Source organism: Cydia splendana, chromosome 1 (genome assembly GCF_910591565.1).
Source record: "Cydia splendana chromosome 1, ilCydSple1.2, whole genome shotgun sequence".
Taxonomy (NCBI): Eukaryota; Metazoa; Arthropoda; class Insecta; order Lepidoptera; family Tortricidae; genus Cydia; species Cydia splendana.
Window position 1 is genome coordinate 22,406,734 of NC_085960.1, and position 19,225 is coordinate 22,425,958.

The 19,225-nt window shown below is 36.8% G+C and overlaps 1 protein-coding gene across 2 annotated transcripts in view; it reads right to left on the reverse strand.

Annotated features, from left to right (window-relative positions):
* The window catches only part of LOC134797884 (uncharacterized), a 51,301-nt gene that overhangs the window by 594 nt on the left and 31,482 nt on the right, over positions 1-19,225 (reverse strand). For both annotated transcript variants that reach the window (XM_063770236.1, XM_063770243.1), the window contains one exon: positions 17,432-17,533. In XM_063770236.1, the coding sequence (XP_063626306.1) occupies positions 17,432-17,533 (102 nt within the window). The remainder of the gene's footprint in view (positions 1-17,431; positions 17,534-19,225) is intronic.

Sequence of the window (19,225 nt, forward strand, 5' to 3'; positions counted from 1 at the left end):
TTAAAAATTTCTCAGCAGCAATGTACTGTAAACATGGTTGCGGTACCGAAATGTCAAATGTTCATTAGCAATACAACAATAGCATTTACAAACTTACCTATCTGGAGGAACATTCACAATACATGTTTAGCATTACACTGCGTTTAATGTTTTGTAGTTATTTTGGTAGATTAAAGTTCTACTAGGCGTGTTAAAAGATATTAAATCTTATTTATTTATCATGTTTATCAACAAGAAACTGACTTCATTTTAATCAGTCACGATAACAGCACTTGACGTGATTATTTCTAATCTGAGCAATAGACAAGCACCTTTGATAGCACACCTTTTTTGAAAATTAATTTAATATCAGTATCTCATAAGTGATTATTGTGTATTCATTTCGTATTTAATTTGCCTGATTTTTTATACCAGGATGGCGGAAAATAAGCATACGGCTCGCCTAATAGTTGTACAGTTATTACCAAAATTATTTCGAGAATTAACTAAACCGTCTAAACACCACAAAACTTGGTACATTGTGTGAAAACGTGGCAAACTCTTTGGTGGAATTGCAAGTTTCTTATTTTATTTCAACTCTGATTTGACAATGTCAGTCTTTCGATTCAAAAGTAATCGTATGTTATAAAAATGCCTCGTTTAACAACTTTTACTGCTCCTGAATTAATGGACATTTTTAATTTACGGTGAAACACTACAAAATGGTCATCGAGCGCTAGCTGTGTACAGAGAGCGATTCCCTCATCGGGTTGTACCAAGAAACGCTCGAGTAATTGTAAACGCGATACAGCGAGCTCGCGAAGGATTGCCCGTAACTGGAAGGGTGGAGGGAGCAGCTATCCACGATGAGCTTCCAGTTCCATTGCAAGACCGAATCCTTCGCCATTTTGCACTTAATCCTGAAAGGGATGCAGGAAGACTATTTAATACGAGTTGTTATTTTATGGAGTCAATCAAACGTCGTTGCGAAACCTGTTCTGAAATACAAGCAAGGCACATCGAGAATAGGTATTTGCGGCGAAACCGGCAAAACTAAACTCAGGTTTCTCAGAATTTGTATTGTTGTAAATTGTGTTTTTTAGTTTTCTTTTTTAGTTAGTTTTCTTTAGAAGTATTTCAGCAACTTCAGTACATTTCAGTTGTAATTTCAATGGGTCGTTATTAAAATAAATGATTGCTTTAATAAGATTTTTTGATGTAATTTGATTTTAAACTAGGTAGTCATTTCGTCAGATGAAAAACATCATACTTATTTATTATTTACCCACTCATGACAGTTAATGACATTACATACGCAATAGGAGTTTTTGAATGTAACTGTCAACGAGCGCTTAACGTGAGTGTGTTTGCATTACATTGCGGGCTGAATTATTTTGTATGGACAAAATTATTGTTGCAACTTTAAGTAAATGTTATCTAATTACCTTTACTTTGTCATATACTAACCACCGTTAAGAGATTCGCCCGTATTAGACTTACACTGTATAATTGTATGATTATATCTAACTAATTTAATTAGGTAGGTACCTACGTAACTAAAAAGCATATAGTTCAATGTAATATAGGAATCATATTAATAATAAGACATAAAATATTGTTGAATAGAAGACCTTGTGTGTTAAGCAAGATTATTTTTAATATGTCATATAAGAAACGAATTTACTTATACATGCATAAGATATTTTTTTTAAATAGTGAAAAAGTATAGGCAAGCCTTAGGACAAAGTGTAAGAATAAGATAGAGCATATAAAGTGAACCGCTTTCATTGCTCTAGAGTGGATTGGCGTTGATTGTGAACCAAGCTTTGACAATTAGATTTTACACTGATTTAAACTTTCACGATTATTGAACATTATCAAACTACACAACGGGACGGGACGGGGGGGAGATCTCATCCACATGGAATCCAGTCATTAGTAAATGTAAGCGGAAACGAATATCGACAGTCGATAAATCGAATATCGTTAGTGTTGTGTGTCGACAGAGTAACATCCCTAGTGCGCAAAACGTTCAAACTGATAAACAAGACCAAGTGCGGGTAGTTCGAAAAACTCGCGCGGCTAGAAGATGTTGATGTCAACCATAGTCTAATAAAACATGGTCTTCTATTCCCAGAGTGAAACGGGCCTACGGCACAATAACATTGCCACTTTATTTCAACATAACATGTTACATGGGTACATTATACCTATGGTTAATAAGTTAAAATATTTCTTTATAATTTTATAATTTTCATTTATATGTATTTTATCTTAAATTTTACAATAACACGTCATTTTTAATTATTCGTTAGCAATATCTTCCGATTCACGGAAGAAATTTCAGACGTTCGGGTAATTCTGTTTACATTACTGGCAACACAGGATAGCGCTGTCACATTTGACAATTCGGATCTAGATAACTTCATGCCCTGACCGTCATCCTTGTCGAACGCGTGTTAATTGTTATTCCCTTCTCGCTCAGTGTCAGCAGTTGCAGTGTTTTCCAAACTTTTCACGTCGTGAGCTTGGTAATTAATGTGTAACTGTGAATTAGTTTTTCAAACGTTTGTCTTGTATAGATAAATAAAGTTTAATTTAATACATTAGATTTGTTGTATTTTACTATGTTTCTACATGAATAACTTAAAATTAATGCCGTTAAAATAATTTTCACCGTTGGTTAAAATTCTCCCACATTTTAAAGTTTGAGAACCTGTAAACAGCATGATGACGTAGGCCCGTGTCAGTTAGGTCATACGCGAATCTCGGAATAGAGTACCAGGCGGAGTATATTATTATACCATGATGTCAACTTGAGCCAGTCGTCTCCGAGACCACGGGGACAACGCCGTTCTCGAAACGTCGGAGGTAAATCTTAAAACTTAAATACGCGATTAAGTCCCGTTGTGTAGTTTGATAATTAGATTTTAGTACCTACAATATCATAACTTTTATAAAACTCTAACTTATCTCTCCGGGCTGTTCAAAAAACGACTCCCGAGCCTCTACCATCAGTTTTAACATTGACATAACGCTCACGTCTACGTAATTTACTTTCTGTACATCTCGCTTCCACTATTGCTCGCATATGCGAGTACGAGCGAGATGCATAGAAAGTAAGTTACTTAAACGTGAGCGTTATGTCAATGTCAAAACTGGTGGTAGCCGTACCGGTAATCGAAAATATACAAGTTAAAATTATGCATATGTGAGACGGTATTAATACTTGGAGTTGTTTTTCTTTTTATTTATAATGCAACGTCAAAAATACTGGTTACTTATAATGTAACTGCTTTGAGCGACGGTTGGCTTACAGCACTTCGCCGCTGCAGTTATCTTGTACTAAATCCTTAACTATGTAATATGACAAATGCGAATGTAACTCTGTTTGTTACCTTTTCATGGTTAAAACGATAAACACATTTAGAATGGGGGTAGAATTTACTATGGAAGTGAGATATGGAAGTAGTATATCTACGCACATGAAGTCGCGGGCAGTAAGTAAATAAATATATTTAAAAAATCGTTTTTTACAATAATTATTATTAATAAAAGGCTCTTAATTAATAAAAAGTCTTCACCCAATATAAGTTAAATTTAATTAGTTTGTAGTTAGTTTTTCGATGTAAGTGTATGGACCAAGGTCTGAAATAAATGATTTTTATTTTATTTTATTTTATTTTTACGTTTATTTAATATAGTTGCACTATTCGGTTAGCACACCAACAATAAAAATTTCTAGTTAATTGCTATAGTATGGTTACATCAGTTGAAGAGGGCACTCAAAAATTACACACACACTGTTGCCACCCTTATACAATGGAGGTTACGGTCGATAATGGCACTTGTACGGATTTCACGCCCGCCGGTTCGGAAATGCACAAAGTTTCCTTTTGTGGCGTTGCTCATAACTTGATTTGTGACGGGGCAACCCTTCAGCGGGTTCCGGCGCGGCGCCGACGCGACGCGACGCCGCTTCCGCCCCACGACGTCACGACACCAGCCTCGATAACATACGAAGGTGTATCCATCACAAACAATGTGGATACTAATTAAACTAAAATAAGTACCTACCTATTTTTAGCAGAGGCAATTAAATGATAAGCTCATAAAGTCCGTTTTGATTGTAGATAGCACTAATCACTTGCCTATTAGCTTTGTAAAGTATAGGGGTTGTATCGGGTAAGAATAGTTTTTTTTTGTGATAGACTTAAAACTTCTTAGAAAACGGCAATATTAGAAAACAAGAAAAGATATTTCATATGTAGTCTCTGACGATGCATCCTAAAATAGGCCTAAAAATATTTCTTAAACAAGATATTTTAAACTTCATCTAAAGGCTGGATAGGTACTGGATATTATACGGGAATACAATTAGAATTATTATTTGCTTTTTCAAGTATACAGTATGAATAATAACATTAATAACTAAAACCATATAAGTAAGTATCCCGTTAATGATTATGATGGTTATTTTTAAGATAACTGAGAGTTAAATAAAACGGGAACAAATAACACAAACGTATTTTATATATTAAAGGAAATCAAGAAGGTGACGTGACAACACATGTCAGTAAGAACAGAAAAATAAAACCTATCTTTGAGGTTGCGTTCTTAGTCTCCAACACTCCCTACAGAACGCATACCCATTTTACAAACACAATAAGCATGTTTCTCAAAAGTAGTCCCTTATGTTAAATTATCGGCCACCATATTACCACTGTTCACAAACAAGAACTTCACTTTAGCCTTCACAACGTTTTCTCTCAGAAAATGCATATGTTTGGTTTTCGCCTTATAACAATCTGTGGTGGCCAATTTTATAGCACTTTGATTGTCACAATGGATAGGTAGCGCACTATTTTCAGCTTGGCCTAGTTCAGCCTGCAGTTGCTGCAGCCACAGAGCTTCCTGAGTCGCTGCAGCCATCGCCATGTATTCGGACTCTGCCGTTGAGAGTGCTACGGTCTGTTGCTTACAAGAATTCCAAGAAATGCAACCGTTCTGGAACAGAAATACATAACCCGTGCACGATCTCCTATCCAGTGGATCATTGGCCCAGTCGGCATCACAATATCCGATTATTCCCTTTGAGTCATCTTTCACATAACACAGCTTAAAACTTTTCGTTCCTTGAAGGTATCTCATAATCCTTTTAACTACAAGCCAGTGTTGATATCCCGGACTATTACAGTACTGACTCAACTTATTCACTGCGTGAGTAATATCAGGTCGTGTGACATATGCCAAGTAAAGCAGACATCCAATCGCTTCTCTGTATGGAAAGGTATCCTTACTGTTTTCAGGCATGTTTTCAAACTTAGCATTCACTTCTATCGGAGTGCGCACCGGTTTGCAATCGGACAACCCGAAACGTTCCAACATGAGCTTGATGTATTTTTCTTGGTCCAGCATGATCACACCTGTCTCACGATTTCTGGTTATATTTATGCCAATGCATTGCCGCACTTCACCAAGGTCTTTCATGCAGAGCTCCTTGTTCAATTTGTCTTTGATTTCAGCAGTAGTCTTCTTATCGTTAGTGAAGATTAAGAAATCATCGACCCACACTGCCATAAATATCATAGTTGTTCCCTTTACTAAGTAGTAAACGCACGGATCGATCTTCGATCTTGTCAGTCCAATTTTCAGTAAGGCATCGTTCAGTTTCAGATTCCATTGCCTGCTAGCCTGCTTCAGTCCATATATCGATTTATGCAAGCGACACACTTTGCCGGTTTCTTTGTAGTGTTCGGGTTGTGACATATAGATCTCAGTATCAATATCACCCTGAAGAAATGCACTGATTGCATCCATTTGTGAAATATCTAAGTCATACTTCGCAGCTAGTGCAATCAAGTAACGGACTGATGTGTACCTTACCACTGGAGCATATACTTCGTCATAGTCAGTGCCCTTTTTCTGAGTATATCCCTTGATAACCAATCTCGCTTTATATCGAGTCACCTCTCCTTTCTCATTTGTTTTCGTTTTAAACACCCACGTACAGGGCAAAACCTTTTTACCCGGAGGCAAATCCACCAGAGACCACGTTTGATTCTTAATCAGAGAATCGTATTCTTTTTGCATGGCCTTCTTCCATTGGTCTGCCTGAAGAGATGAGAGAGCTTGGTCAACAGTCAGAGGGTCATTCAAATCAGGTATTGGACAAAAGTAACTTGTATCAACTTCATCCTTCTCTGCATACTGGACTGCTTTTCGCGGACGTAAGTCATAATTACGTGTTGGTGTATCAAGCTCAATCGAGTCCTCTGGTATGTAGGATGAGTCATCATTGTCGCCTGAAAAATAGTCGTCACCTGAAGACGGTTCCACGTTGCTTTCTGCTTCATCTTTGCAGGGTTCTTCAGGTGGCTGTTCTGCTGCCGCGCTACTGTCGGTTGTACAAGGTATGTAAATGTTGTTATCACATTTTCTTACATTTTCTAAAAATTCCCTACTCTTCGTGATCTAATTCGTTTCAGGATCGAGTATTCGGTATGCCTTGGTAGACTCACAGTAGCCGACAAATATCTGTTTTCTGGACTTTGCGTCCCATTTTTGGCGTTTGTCTTTAGGTATCTGTACCATTACTTCGGAGCCAAAAATTCTCAAATTCGACAGATCGGGCTTCTTACCAGACTACTTCTCCATCGGTGTTATTCCATCAATTGCCTTTGTGGGCGACCTGTTGATGACATAAGCCGCTGTGGCCAGCGCTTCACCCCAGAAGGGCTTTGGCAGGTTAGCATCAAATAACATGCACTTAGCTCGTTCTACCAGGGTCCTGTTCATTCGCTCCGCGAGACCATTCGACTGAGGTGAATACGGAGTGCTCGTTTGATGTTCAATTCCATGTTTGCGCATGAAGCCTTCAAAGTCTTTGTAGCAGTACTATTTACCATTGTCTGAACGAATTGCCTTTATTTTCCCCTCTAGTTCATTTTCTACTCTGCTCTTATAATCTTTAAAAACTTCAAGCACATTCAACTTGTTTTTCAAGAGATACACTACTTTTCTAGTAAAATCGTCTACAAAGGTAATAAAGTATTTCATACCTCCAAGAGATTCTTGCTCCATCGGTCCACATAAGTCGGTGTGGATAAGCTGGAGTGCGTCTGTAGCTCTCGTGCCTACACTATTGAAGGGCAGTCGGGCCTGCTTTCCCGTGAGACAGGTAGTACAGGTAACAGGACTCTTACTTTTCTCAAGAATCGGTTCAACTCCCTCAGCGCACTCCGGCAGCTTGCTAACATCTGTAAAGTTCAGATGTCCCATGCGTCTGTGCCACAGGACAACATCATTTAAGTTAGCAGAACAAGCTAGGTTGGAGACAACTTCTCGGTGTGTATTCAAAATGAACAAATTGTTTTCATGTGTTCCTGTACACAAAAGGTTGCCGTCGCTGTCGTAAATATAACAGCCGTCATTAGTGAAGTTTACTGTGCAGCCATTTTTCACCATAGCACTGACAGATAAGAGGTTTGAACCAATTTTAGGAATATAAAGAACTTTTCTTACCTGAATTTTGCTATCTTCATTACCATTCAACATTAAGTTTACCTTTCCCATACTTTCAACTGGAAGCGGTGTCTTACTGGCTTCTATCACGTTAGGTGTCGGTGGATTTGTGACGTCATACATCCAATCGAGTTTGTTGGTCATGTGCATGGAGGCACCGGAATCCACATACCAAAAATCGGGGAATTTGGTCTGAGAAGATGCTGAAAATGCTGCAAAAAAACTTTTACTTTCTTCCGGTTTTTCAAACTGCTTCTTTTTCGGAACACGACAATTCTTCGCGAAATGCCCGTGCTTGTTGCAGTTAAAACATCGTGGGCCACTATTTGCCTTCGCTGGACTTGCTTGACTTCCATGAGCGGCCTTACTCCTCGTGAAGAACGCTGAGCTCTCAGGGCATTGAACTTCCTGCAGGAGTTTAGACTTGATGGAATCTGCGCTGATCTTGATACCCGAACTCTTCAATCCCATAATCATTGGCTTATAAGTTTCAGGTAAGCCTGCCAACATCAGCGTTCTGAGCCATTCGTCATCAACACTGAACTTAATATTTCTTAGTTTGTGGGCGGTTGACATTATTTTGTTTACGTAGTCATCGACATTTCTGCACGAGTCCAGCGTGGTAGTAATAAGGTCTCTCAACAAGGCTACTCTTCTGTATAACCCGCTATCATCAAACGCCTTGCCTAAATTCTCCCAGGCTTCTTTACATGTAGTGGCATTCTGCACATGTACATAGTTGATCGGGTCTAACAGCAAGATAAGCTTCGACTTCGCCTTTATCTCCTTTTTACTGTCGGTATTGGTACCAGTAACACATGTCCACAATTCTTCAAGCTCGAAGTAAGCTTGCACAGCAAATTTCCAACTTGCGTAATTTTCTCTCCCGACAAGTTTATCAATATGTGTATTATTATTGCCTGAATTCGACATATTTACGTGGTAACAATAGTTCGATGAACATCTGACGTAACAATATAATTCGCCGTTCAAACTCGCCCGTCGGCGTTCGAGAAATATGAAGCATTAACTACGGCGTTTTATTCACGGACTCTTTTACTGCTTACAAACCACGCTCTGCTACCATGATGGTTATTTGTAAGATAACTAAGAGTTAAATAAAACGGGAACAAATAACACAAACGTATTTTATATATTGAAGGAAATCAAGAAGGTGACGTGACAACACATGTCAGTAAGAACAAAAAAATAAAACCTATCTTTGAGGTTGCGTTCTTACTCCAACAGATTCATCATCAGAATTTAAGAGCTATGCTCTTGTCGGTGGAGTAATCGCCACTCTTCTTTTTTCTGGGCCAGCCTCCAACTCCAACAGATTAGGTCAGAAAAATGAGAATGATACCTGTTTTATTTAAATTCGGACACTTTTTACGGCAGATCTAAAATAAATAGTATAACATGTTTTATATTATTTTAAATAATAATAATATGAATGACAGCATCTAAATCGCACTTGGAAGACAAACGTCGTCAACCAAGACGTTAAACTTCATGTTGAGGTTTGAATTGTCTCGTTACAAATAAACAATACACAAAACGCAAACGCGTTACAATACCACAGTAAATGTTGATCAGTTGCCCCTAATTACATACATATTAACAGTGCAAATAACAGTTACAAAAGACGTTACTTAAATAAGTAAATCCCACAAAACAATCGGAAGCTACTAAAAAGCAGCAGTACTCCAATTTCCCATCGACCAGTTTTAATAAATGGTTTTCGCAGATATACATACTGTATTAGATAATTCAATTACTCTTTTATTCATATTGTTTCTTATATTGCCAATACAGATAAACAAAGTGTTGGTATCGATCTGATAAAAAAGTACATACTCAAACTTGCTGTCTGGGCAAAAAGCTTCTGAAACTAGCAGAGTTAGAAACTTCTCAAGTTTCCGGAACATATTTGTTTTTCTGCGTCTTGGTTGAATTGTTTGTTTACTTTTCTACCATATGATATATGAATGACATGAATGCGTCACGCCACTTACTTCGTACATTAGTGTCATAGGTATTAGTGTTGAAGTATAGTAGAACTATAAATAGTTATAGTAGAATTTAAAAAAAAATACTGATTAATTTTACTACAAGGTGACTTGTAAGTACAGAGTTCACAGATTTAAATCCTCCTTGCTTCTCAAATGTGACAACTTTTAGAATAGAAGTTAACAGTTTCTTGAGTTAATTTTTTAGGGTTCCGTACCCAAAGGGTAAAAACGGGACCCTATTACTAAGAGTCCGCTGTCCGTCCGTCCGTCCGTCTGTCACCAGGCTGTATCTCATGAACCGTGATAGCTAGGCAGTTGAAATTTTCACAGATGATGTATTTCTGTTGCCGCTATAACAACAAATACTAAAAAGTACGGAACCCTCAGTGGGCGAGTCCGACTCGCACTTGTCCGGTTTTTTTATTATTCCTCTCATTTACGAATATATGCTTAACGATACGAACCCGATATACCTAAAATCACTAACCTTTTGCGCGAATGTATTTCAACCAAAATTTCAACCCTTTGTAATTGGGTTTGTTGAAAACTCTCGATGACTTTATTTGTATTTTTGGTCCACCCACACATTCAAATTGCGCTTTTCTAATCCCGCTGGCCCTAGCTCACGGTCAAACGCACTTTAATTATGAAATTGACATATCACGCCAAGCTCGGGGCCGCCATTTTGATTTAATAAAAGAGTTCGTACTTATTAAATTAATTGAAGCATCCCGACCTTTCCTAGCTGGACCGCTGCTGTTATGATATTTAACTAATGCATATTTATGTGTTTGCTCATTTTTAAACGTAGGGCGTCGAGACGTGTGTGTATTTGTTATATTAATTCATCGCTAAACTTATTCTTTGTTTTACCCGTGCCCTTATAATAGGGGTAACGGTTCACCCTGCATATTTTGGGTTCATGCAGTAATTGCTTAGATATGCACACAAATATTAAATTTCAAAAATATGTTGAAATAAAACCTAACCTAACTGAAAATGCCTACATTCCTACAACCTTAGGTTTTTAGGGTTCCGTACCCAAAAAGTAAAACGGGACCTTATTACTAAGACTCCGCTGTCCGTCCGTCCGTCTGTCCGTCCGTCCGTCCGTCTGTCACCAGGCTGTATCTCACGGACCGTGATAGCTAGACAGTTGAAATTTTCACAGATGATGTATTTCTGTTGCCGCTATAACAACAAATACTAAAAACAGAATAAAATAAAGATTTAAGTGGGGCTCCCATACAACAAACGTGATTTTTGACCGAAGTTAAGCAACGTCGGGCGGGGTCAGTACTTGGATGGGTGACCGTTTTTTTTTTTGCCGTGTTTTGCATTATGGTACGGAACCCTTCGTGCGCGAGTCCGACTCGCACTTGCCCGGTTTTTAGGGTTCCGTACCCAAAAGGTAAAACGGGACCCTATTACTAAGACTTCGCTGTCCGTCCGTCCGTCCGTCCGTCTGTCTGTCACCAGGCTGTATCTCACGAACCGTGATAGCTAGACAGTTGAAATTTTCACAGATGATGTATTTCTGTTGCCGCTATAACAACAAATACTAAAAACAGAATAAAATAAAGATTTAAATGGGGCTCCCATACAACAAACGTGATTTTTGACCAAAGTTAAGCAACGTCGGGCGTGGTCAGTACTTGGATGGGTGACTGTTTTTATTTTTGCATTTTTTCCCGTTTTTGTTTCATTATGGTACGGAACCCTTCGTGCGCGAGTCCGACTCGCACTTGCCCGGTTTTTTTAATACTTGTATGTTATTATACCTCATAGGTCAGTCAGTCAGAACTGCCGGGGAAAATTTACATAACAAAGTAAGACGTAACATAACTTCTGTAAGGCAATTAAGGTATTCTAAAACACCAGTTTGGATTGGAAATCAGAAAATGTACAGTGATGAACTTCAATTTGGGTCCACTTACGGTGCAATATCGTATAGTAAATTATAAAATTACACACATTAAAGCATGTAAGTATGTCGCTATCGACAGCGAGCGCTTTGTGCATTGTTTATGCGTAACCATAGCCAACCTGACGAAACCAGACTGCGTTGATTATTTCCGAGTTTTAAGAACTTTTCTTAATAGGGCGTCCGGATCAATCAAATATCGCAGTAAATACTACTATTCTGCTTACTTAATAACATATTATAACTCACACAACTCTTTAACTTATCGTACAAAGTCAATTAAAAAATAACCAACAATGTAAAATTAACGCTAACGTAAAAGTTTAATATTTGATTGATGATTTGTAAAGTCATAATTAAATCCCTAGAGATAATTTAAACAGAGAATGTCACATCTTTAAGCCTTAGTGCTTTATGCTTCTGTCAGAAAAGCACTGATATTACCCGTCGCATATTTAAATTTATATTACAATACCATAAAATTAGAAAAGTTGATAGTGTAATTAGTAAAGTGTTAATAGTGTACTACAGGCTGGCCAAAAAATAATAATACGTTGCCAAAGATTTTAGGAATATTTTTTTTACTTTCAGTCTTTTACAAAATGTCATTCAAATTAAATCTACAATCATTTAATTAAACATATGCGGTGGTAAATAAAATTGTTGACGTATTTTTGTCAATTCTATACACTATAGTTTGAGCTTATTCAACATTAGAGTCATTTATAATAATTAATTTATAGTAATCGTTTGTAATATTTATTTAGGTACATGTTTACCTATTTTACCATGATTGAGAATTTATATAAATATTATTTTTAAAACGTCGTCCCCATGAAAATAAACTACCCTACCGAAAAATATAAAATTAATAATATGTGATATTATCTGCTCTATATAATTCTTATCTTAAAGACGACTTATCTCTTTACTGTGTTGGACTCGCAACTAAATCAAAACAACTCTGTCATTTTCTATTAACGATTACGTCCGATTCTACCTGAAAACCGAATAAATATCATTATTAGAGCTCACAGACAACCCTCCTACTAGTTTTATTTGTTCTATGTTAAGACGCACAATATATGTGACGTTCCACGGGTAAAGGTACCTTATGGCGGCAGGGCTCCAATACTAATGCGGTACTTCGCTACGTAAGAGCCAACCACCGTAAGGTACCTTTACCCGTGGAACGTCACATATCACCCGGTAGCCCGACCGGAATGACCCTTTATTAAAAAATCAAGCAGGAAGACTATAAATACGTACATATAATTTCGTTATTTATTATTTTCATTACAATTGAACAGGTTTTATTTACACGTAAAACTTGATAGTCCGTATAAAAAAAAGGTCACTGTCTGTAGGTAGTTTTTTTTAATTCATATCAGTAACAACTTTCAGCAAACTTGTATTTACCAAGGTTAGTTCACAAAAAGCGAACTGATTTAAATCTTATTTGATACGTGTCTCCACTGGTAATTGCTATTAAATTGACTGTTCTATATTAAAACGTTTTGTAACAACTCGCTCAAATGTCTAGAGTTAGACCAAGAAAAGTCTGCAACGATTTTGATAGCACACGTAGTGCAAGTGTTATTATCTTATTATAAACGTCAAACTTTTATGAAATTAGGACGTATAAATAACACTTGCACTGCGTTAACTGCGTATGCTATCAAAATCGTTGCAGACTTTTCTTGACCTAACTCTAAGTGATATTAGGGATCTATTTAAACCTATTATGAATTCACTGACCATTCAACCTAGTAAGACCCAAGTCAATATTTATGTTTTTGAATTTGGAACTTTCTTTTATTTCTATATGAGTTCAAAACTCGAATTTAATTTGTTCTTGTACAAGTACGCGGGGACTTTCGAGGTTAAACAAAGTTTAAAAGTTATGTTTGAGATACTACTTTTCTAATATCGTCAGGTGACAAGCAAAAGTCACTAATTACTAAAAAAATATTAAAGAAAAATCGACCTTCTTTTATTACTAATATGGTTCACTTGTGGTGGTAATTAATGAGTTTTTCACTTCTCATGCTCAAAAAGTGCACCTTTATGTCGTGCGTAGACGACATAAAATCGCATTTTATGCTCTAGAGCCTAAAAGTAAAATTTTCTTCTAAGACTAAGATAATCGGTCTCAACAGCCAAACAGTAAAACATATTGCACAATTTTACTGAGCAATAAAATTGTGTAGATGACAAAACTTGTTATATTATTTTATTTTTGCTACAATTTATTAGAAATCCGTATTTTCTGTCATTAAATTTAGTAAATCATATAAAATAGGAGTCGATTATCGTTCAAAAATGCTCCGAAATTGACTTGGCAGAAAACCAAGCGTCTGAAACTCTGATCACATGTTGAAAATTTAAAAAAAAATTAAAAAGTTAGTTGGCGGGAATTGGTTATGTATTATGTTCTTTCGCTTTACGACAATTTCGTGGTTTAAATTGCCGTGAAAAATATAATTATTTTCCTCGCAATTGAAGTGAAAAGCAGAGTGTACAACAACGGCATAAATGTCAATTTTTACCCTCGTCTACTATTTTGGTCTTCGCTTCGCTCAGACCAAAAAATTGCCTCGGGTAAAAATGGTTAAAAACTGTCTGTAAGGTAGTCTGTTTCCTCTAGTTTCTCAAGTTACTTGAAGAGCGTGTCAGATTAAGTTTTATGAGTGATATCTTGCTACTCGTGGAGATCTATTCCCTTTTTAGCTGTCTATGTTGGTGGGTTGGTTGGTGAGGGGTTAAAAACATCGTTAAGTAGATAATGGATAATAGTCATTTTGATCCAGGTTAATGCTATAAGTATCTGTGTTATTACTTAATCTAACAATTATTTGTACGATTTTTGTTAATCTGACGGTTACAATGTGAAAATCTGGTTTCGAACTGTCAGATTAAGAAAATGCGTACAAATCATTGTCAGAGAAGTACTTAATAGCACAATCATAATAGCATTAAGGGCCACCCCACACTAGCGTCTTTGAGCGTCGCATCTAGTCAGCGTTATGGAAAATTTGCGTTATGGACGTCGCGTCGAACAGCAGCCGTAGAATTGACTAGACGCTGACGCTCGGGAGATGTTAGTGTGGAGTGGCTCTAACTTGGACCTAAATGACCAAATCCACAATCTACTTTAAGATTTTTTTTACTGCTTACCAACCCCCACCAATTTCTAAAAATCCATATATTTAATGATTATATATACTGTCTCAAATATGCGAGTGATAGGGCTAACTTAAATACGGTACTGTAAGTACCTAAATAAAATTGTATGTTACCACTATTGCGGTCGTGCACGTCCTAAGATTAAATATTTAAACTACATCGTTTACCCTTGAACCTCCGCCTAACAGCTGACTTGATTTTATCAATTGAATTCTTTACCTCGCTTCCGCTTGAGCAACACTCGCTTACTAACTAAAGTCGTGATTAACCGAGCCGCTGACAAAAGATACTGATAAATATAAATAAAGTTAAAGAGGAAAAGTAATGATCCGGCACGGTGAAGGTTAAGCGTGTAGCCGGAACGAGTTCGGCATTACCTTTGCTGCCCCGCTGCCCAACTATGGTTTGTGGCTTAAGTTACGTTCTTACCACTATTGTTTATTGGACAAATAATCATCTTAATAAAATATTTATGTGTTAAAACACTGATTTAAACTTTCACGATTATTAAACATTATCAAATCATCATTATTATATCGACAGTCGATAAATCGAATATCGTTAGTGTTGTGTGTCGACAGAGTGACATCCCTAGTGCGCAAAACGTTCAAACTGATAAACAAGACCAAGTGCGGGTAGTTCGAAAAACTCGCGCGGCTAGAAGATGTTGATGTCAACTTGAGCCAGTCTTCTCCGAGACCACGGGGACAACGCCGTCCTCGTCGGAGGTAAATCTTAAAACTTAAATACGCGATTAAGTCCCGTTGTGCAGTTTGATAATATTTATGTGTTATAAATGTTTTAATCAAATGTAGGTAGTTATATCTGCCACTATATTTTTATATTTTATAACAATGCAAGAGCAGACATACAGGTAAATAGTGGAAAGATTGGGCATTAATCAATGAAAATTTAACTAAAGATAAATTACGTTATATATGAATTATTTTATTGAAATCGGGTTTTTTGTGACAGACGGCTAACTACGGAACCCTACACTGAGCATTGGCCATGGCCCGACATGCTCTTCGCCGGATTAATTTTTATTTTTTTAGCGAATATTCGGCTGATAGTCAGGCCGAACATCCGGTATCCGGCCAACTAACTATCCTTTGCATCTCTAGTACCTACTGTACCTATATTTTAAACCAATTTCGTTGAATTTACCCAACTCTTAGGCCGCTTGTAGTAGACGTCCGGTGTTTTCGCCGGACAACAGATCGTGTTTAGCGACTAAGGTAGCTGACCCATGTTCCACCTTATTTATTTTTAAGTACAAAAATATAACTACGAATTTTAAGAAAAACATCATTAAATCATTGAAGTTTTATTAGTAGCTTTCGCATAGAAAACAAAGTTTCATATTAACTGTAACCGTTTTTGTGAATAAAGATCTACTTAATATTTAAAAAAGTGGTCATTGTTAGGCACTGGGCCTTACATGGGTCATGTACCTTACGTTCAGTTTTGTGTGTGGCTACCGGAAGAAGCCACAGACATCATCGTCGCCTAACCTGGACAATTGTCCGGAAAAACCGGACGTATACAAGCGGCCTTAGTTCTATATTGGTCATTTAAAACATATTTAAGTACAACTTTATTCGATTATGTATGACCAGGTCAATTTGTATTTATTTTTTATTTAGATTTTCTAGCTACAATGGACTATTTTATTTTAAATCACTTGCTCAGTAGGTACAGTACCAAGGGAATTATTTTATCTCTGCCAAAACACAAATACTAACAAAATAAAATAATCATTTAAAAAAAGTTTAGACTGTTATTTAATAGGTGATTTATATTTTACCGTTTATTCACCTGTTATTTACTATTGATAATCTCTACGAATACCAACCCTTCGTGCAGTGCAATCATGCATATTTATAAGTGCAACTTAATTCTAAAGGAATCCATAATAAAACAGTTAGCAATAATTATTGTTTATTATTCCAATACTTAATAAATACAAGGTACACATTCTCTAAAGGTATTTTACATGTCCACTCATAACGAAAACTCAATAACAAAAAACAAAACATTTCCAATACAAAATTATTATTAGGTACACATTTCAGACAGTTATGTACATAATGCAAACAAAAAATAAGGAACAAGATATAAGGTAAACCGCCAAACTAGGATACTGGGATGTCTGGGATACATGCACAAAATACCCATGCATTTATACAACTACGTCTACAATTATAAAATAATTTACTATTTGCTAAACTAACCCCGCACACTATCACAATAAAATCCAAGCAATCTTTAAAATGGTGAAAATTCAACTTAAGGGAGTTCTACAGCCAATTTAGTTTTTATGGTAACTAGAAAAGACAAACATTAAAAGCATACCTAACAATTATTAGTATTATACAGTAGTTCAAACAGTCAATTGAGCTTATAAATCTAGAATTTGTAATAAAAGAGATGGAACTGTATAAAAGGTCTCTCACATATCACTTAATATCAGCGACTGCGCAAGAATAAAAACTTATTTATACCACCATTTTAAAGCTGCTCAATTCTGAGGTAAGTTCAGGGAAATCCGAGTGCGATGTGGCATTACATGAGAACAATAAATAATGATTGGGAGACTACGCTATGCTGTGATATTTGTGCAAATTGCCGACGGTCTGTTTGGAGAACGTTCGGTCTAAAGTCTTCAGAAAGTAAATATGCTGGCATTGGTTTAAATAGCCAGGAGTAGTAGTATTGTTGTAAAGTAGTATTAATTACTGTTCCCATGTTTATTAGTACTAACTACGTTGACTAGTGAATCATCGGCCGGAGGGGTAGATTTTACCTTGCGAGCCCGGGGGCACAAAGCCGTAGCCAGAGGCGCCGACCACCACGCCGCTGGTCTGGGACGGGTCACCGGGCGGCGAGGGGGGGAACACTACTGGTCCTGAAATTGATTAAACAAAAAATAAATATATAAATCATGATAAAGAAGGAAGGAAATTATAGACTCGTATCAAGAATCAGACACTGAGTTGGTTAAATTATGGTCTCGTTTTGTAATTTACACTGGATAACAAAACTTTGTTGCAGACTGGTTTATCTTGTAAAATTTTGTTTCTAAGACTACCTATTCCGGCTATTACATGCTATATCAATATCAATTTCTCAGATGCATTATGTTGGATTTATATACCTATTGATAAAATTATTAACAACAACAATATCAACAGTACTTGAAACGTTAAACAATTGCCATGCGAAGAACCCGCATTTTTAATTTATTTTCGTAAACGAATGACATCGAGACGTGTAAGTTTGATCACGGTTCAGATATTTACATAATATGTTAGCAAAATATATTGAGCAATTCTCATATCAAGTAAATATCCTCTTTTATGACTTAATTACACAGAACTGATGTAAAATGCAGAGAACACTTTCTTTATTACATAAACAAAATTTGGGTTGAATCGTCAAAAATATTTACGATTACGAAGTTAAATATTGAATATTGCCAATGCAAAAAAGACTTTGCATTTTAAGTCGTGACGTCCATAAATACTCTATGTCTTAATTTATGTTAATCAGTGGAATAACAAAACATTATATTGATTAATAGAATGGAATTTGTCATAAATGTTACACCTTAATTACGTATTAACTGAAAAATATAAGGAGTCCGAACGATAATTGGCATTGGATTGAAACTGAATGTTTTATAAGTTTTAAATCCCCAATGAATGATTAGGTATGTCGTAAGTACTTGAAACTAGGTTTTAATTATCTTAAGAGAATAATTACAGTTACATTATAATGGATCGGTAAATTCGGTAAGAAGCTTGAAATTACGAATTTCTGCTAGGTATTTATAATTCTAAAGTCTGTATAACGTACCTACCTCTTTGTGCGATTTCAATCTAAAGGCGGGATTCCACCAGTGTGTGGCACTGTGCGGCACAAGCATATTAAGTACAAAAATGCTTGTGCCGCACAGTGCCGCACACTGGTGGAATCCAGCCTTAATACCGATATGAAAACTTACGGCCGTATTGGAGCAATATGCTTCTAAGAGATCAAAAACGTCACCTTTGACACTGACACCGCCAGACCGACACTGCCAGTATCGTACCGCAGTGATCTCTAAAGTCCCCTGTACACAATGGGCCAGCGCCGGCCACTCCAAGGGACGCAGCCATGCGGTAGAATGAGATTGCAATATCACTTGCTCCCTCTAACGCATAAATGCGTCCCTTGGAGTGGCCGGCGCTGGCCCATTGTGTACAGGGACCTTTTTAGAAGCATTGTTCGAATTGGGCCAATAGTTGAGCGACATCGCAACAAGCGTTGTGCTTCTAACGCTTCATGGGGTTAATACTTATAACTGTGGGTACTTAGAGGTCGGCGGTTCAAACCCCGGCTCGTACCTATGAGTTTTTCGGAACTTATGTTACAAAATATCATTTGATACCGGAATACTTAATCCCAATAAGGTTTGATTTCCCCTCGGCGTTGGAAGGTCAAATAGCAGTCGTTTTCGTAAAGACTAGTGCATACGCCAATTCTTGGAATTAGTTGTCAAGCGGAACGGTTGCAGTGTGGCATTCCTCACTCAGTCTAAGGATATACGGCCTCACGC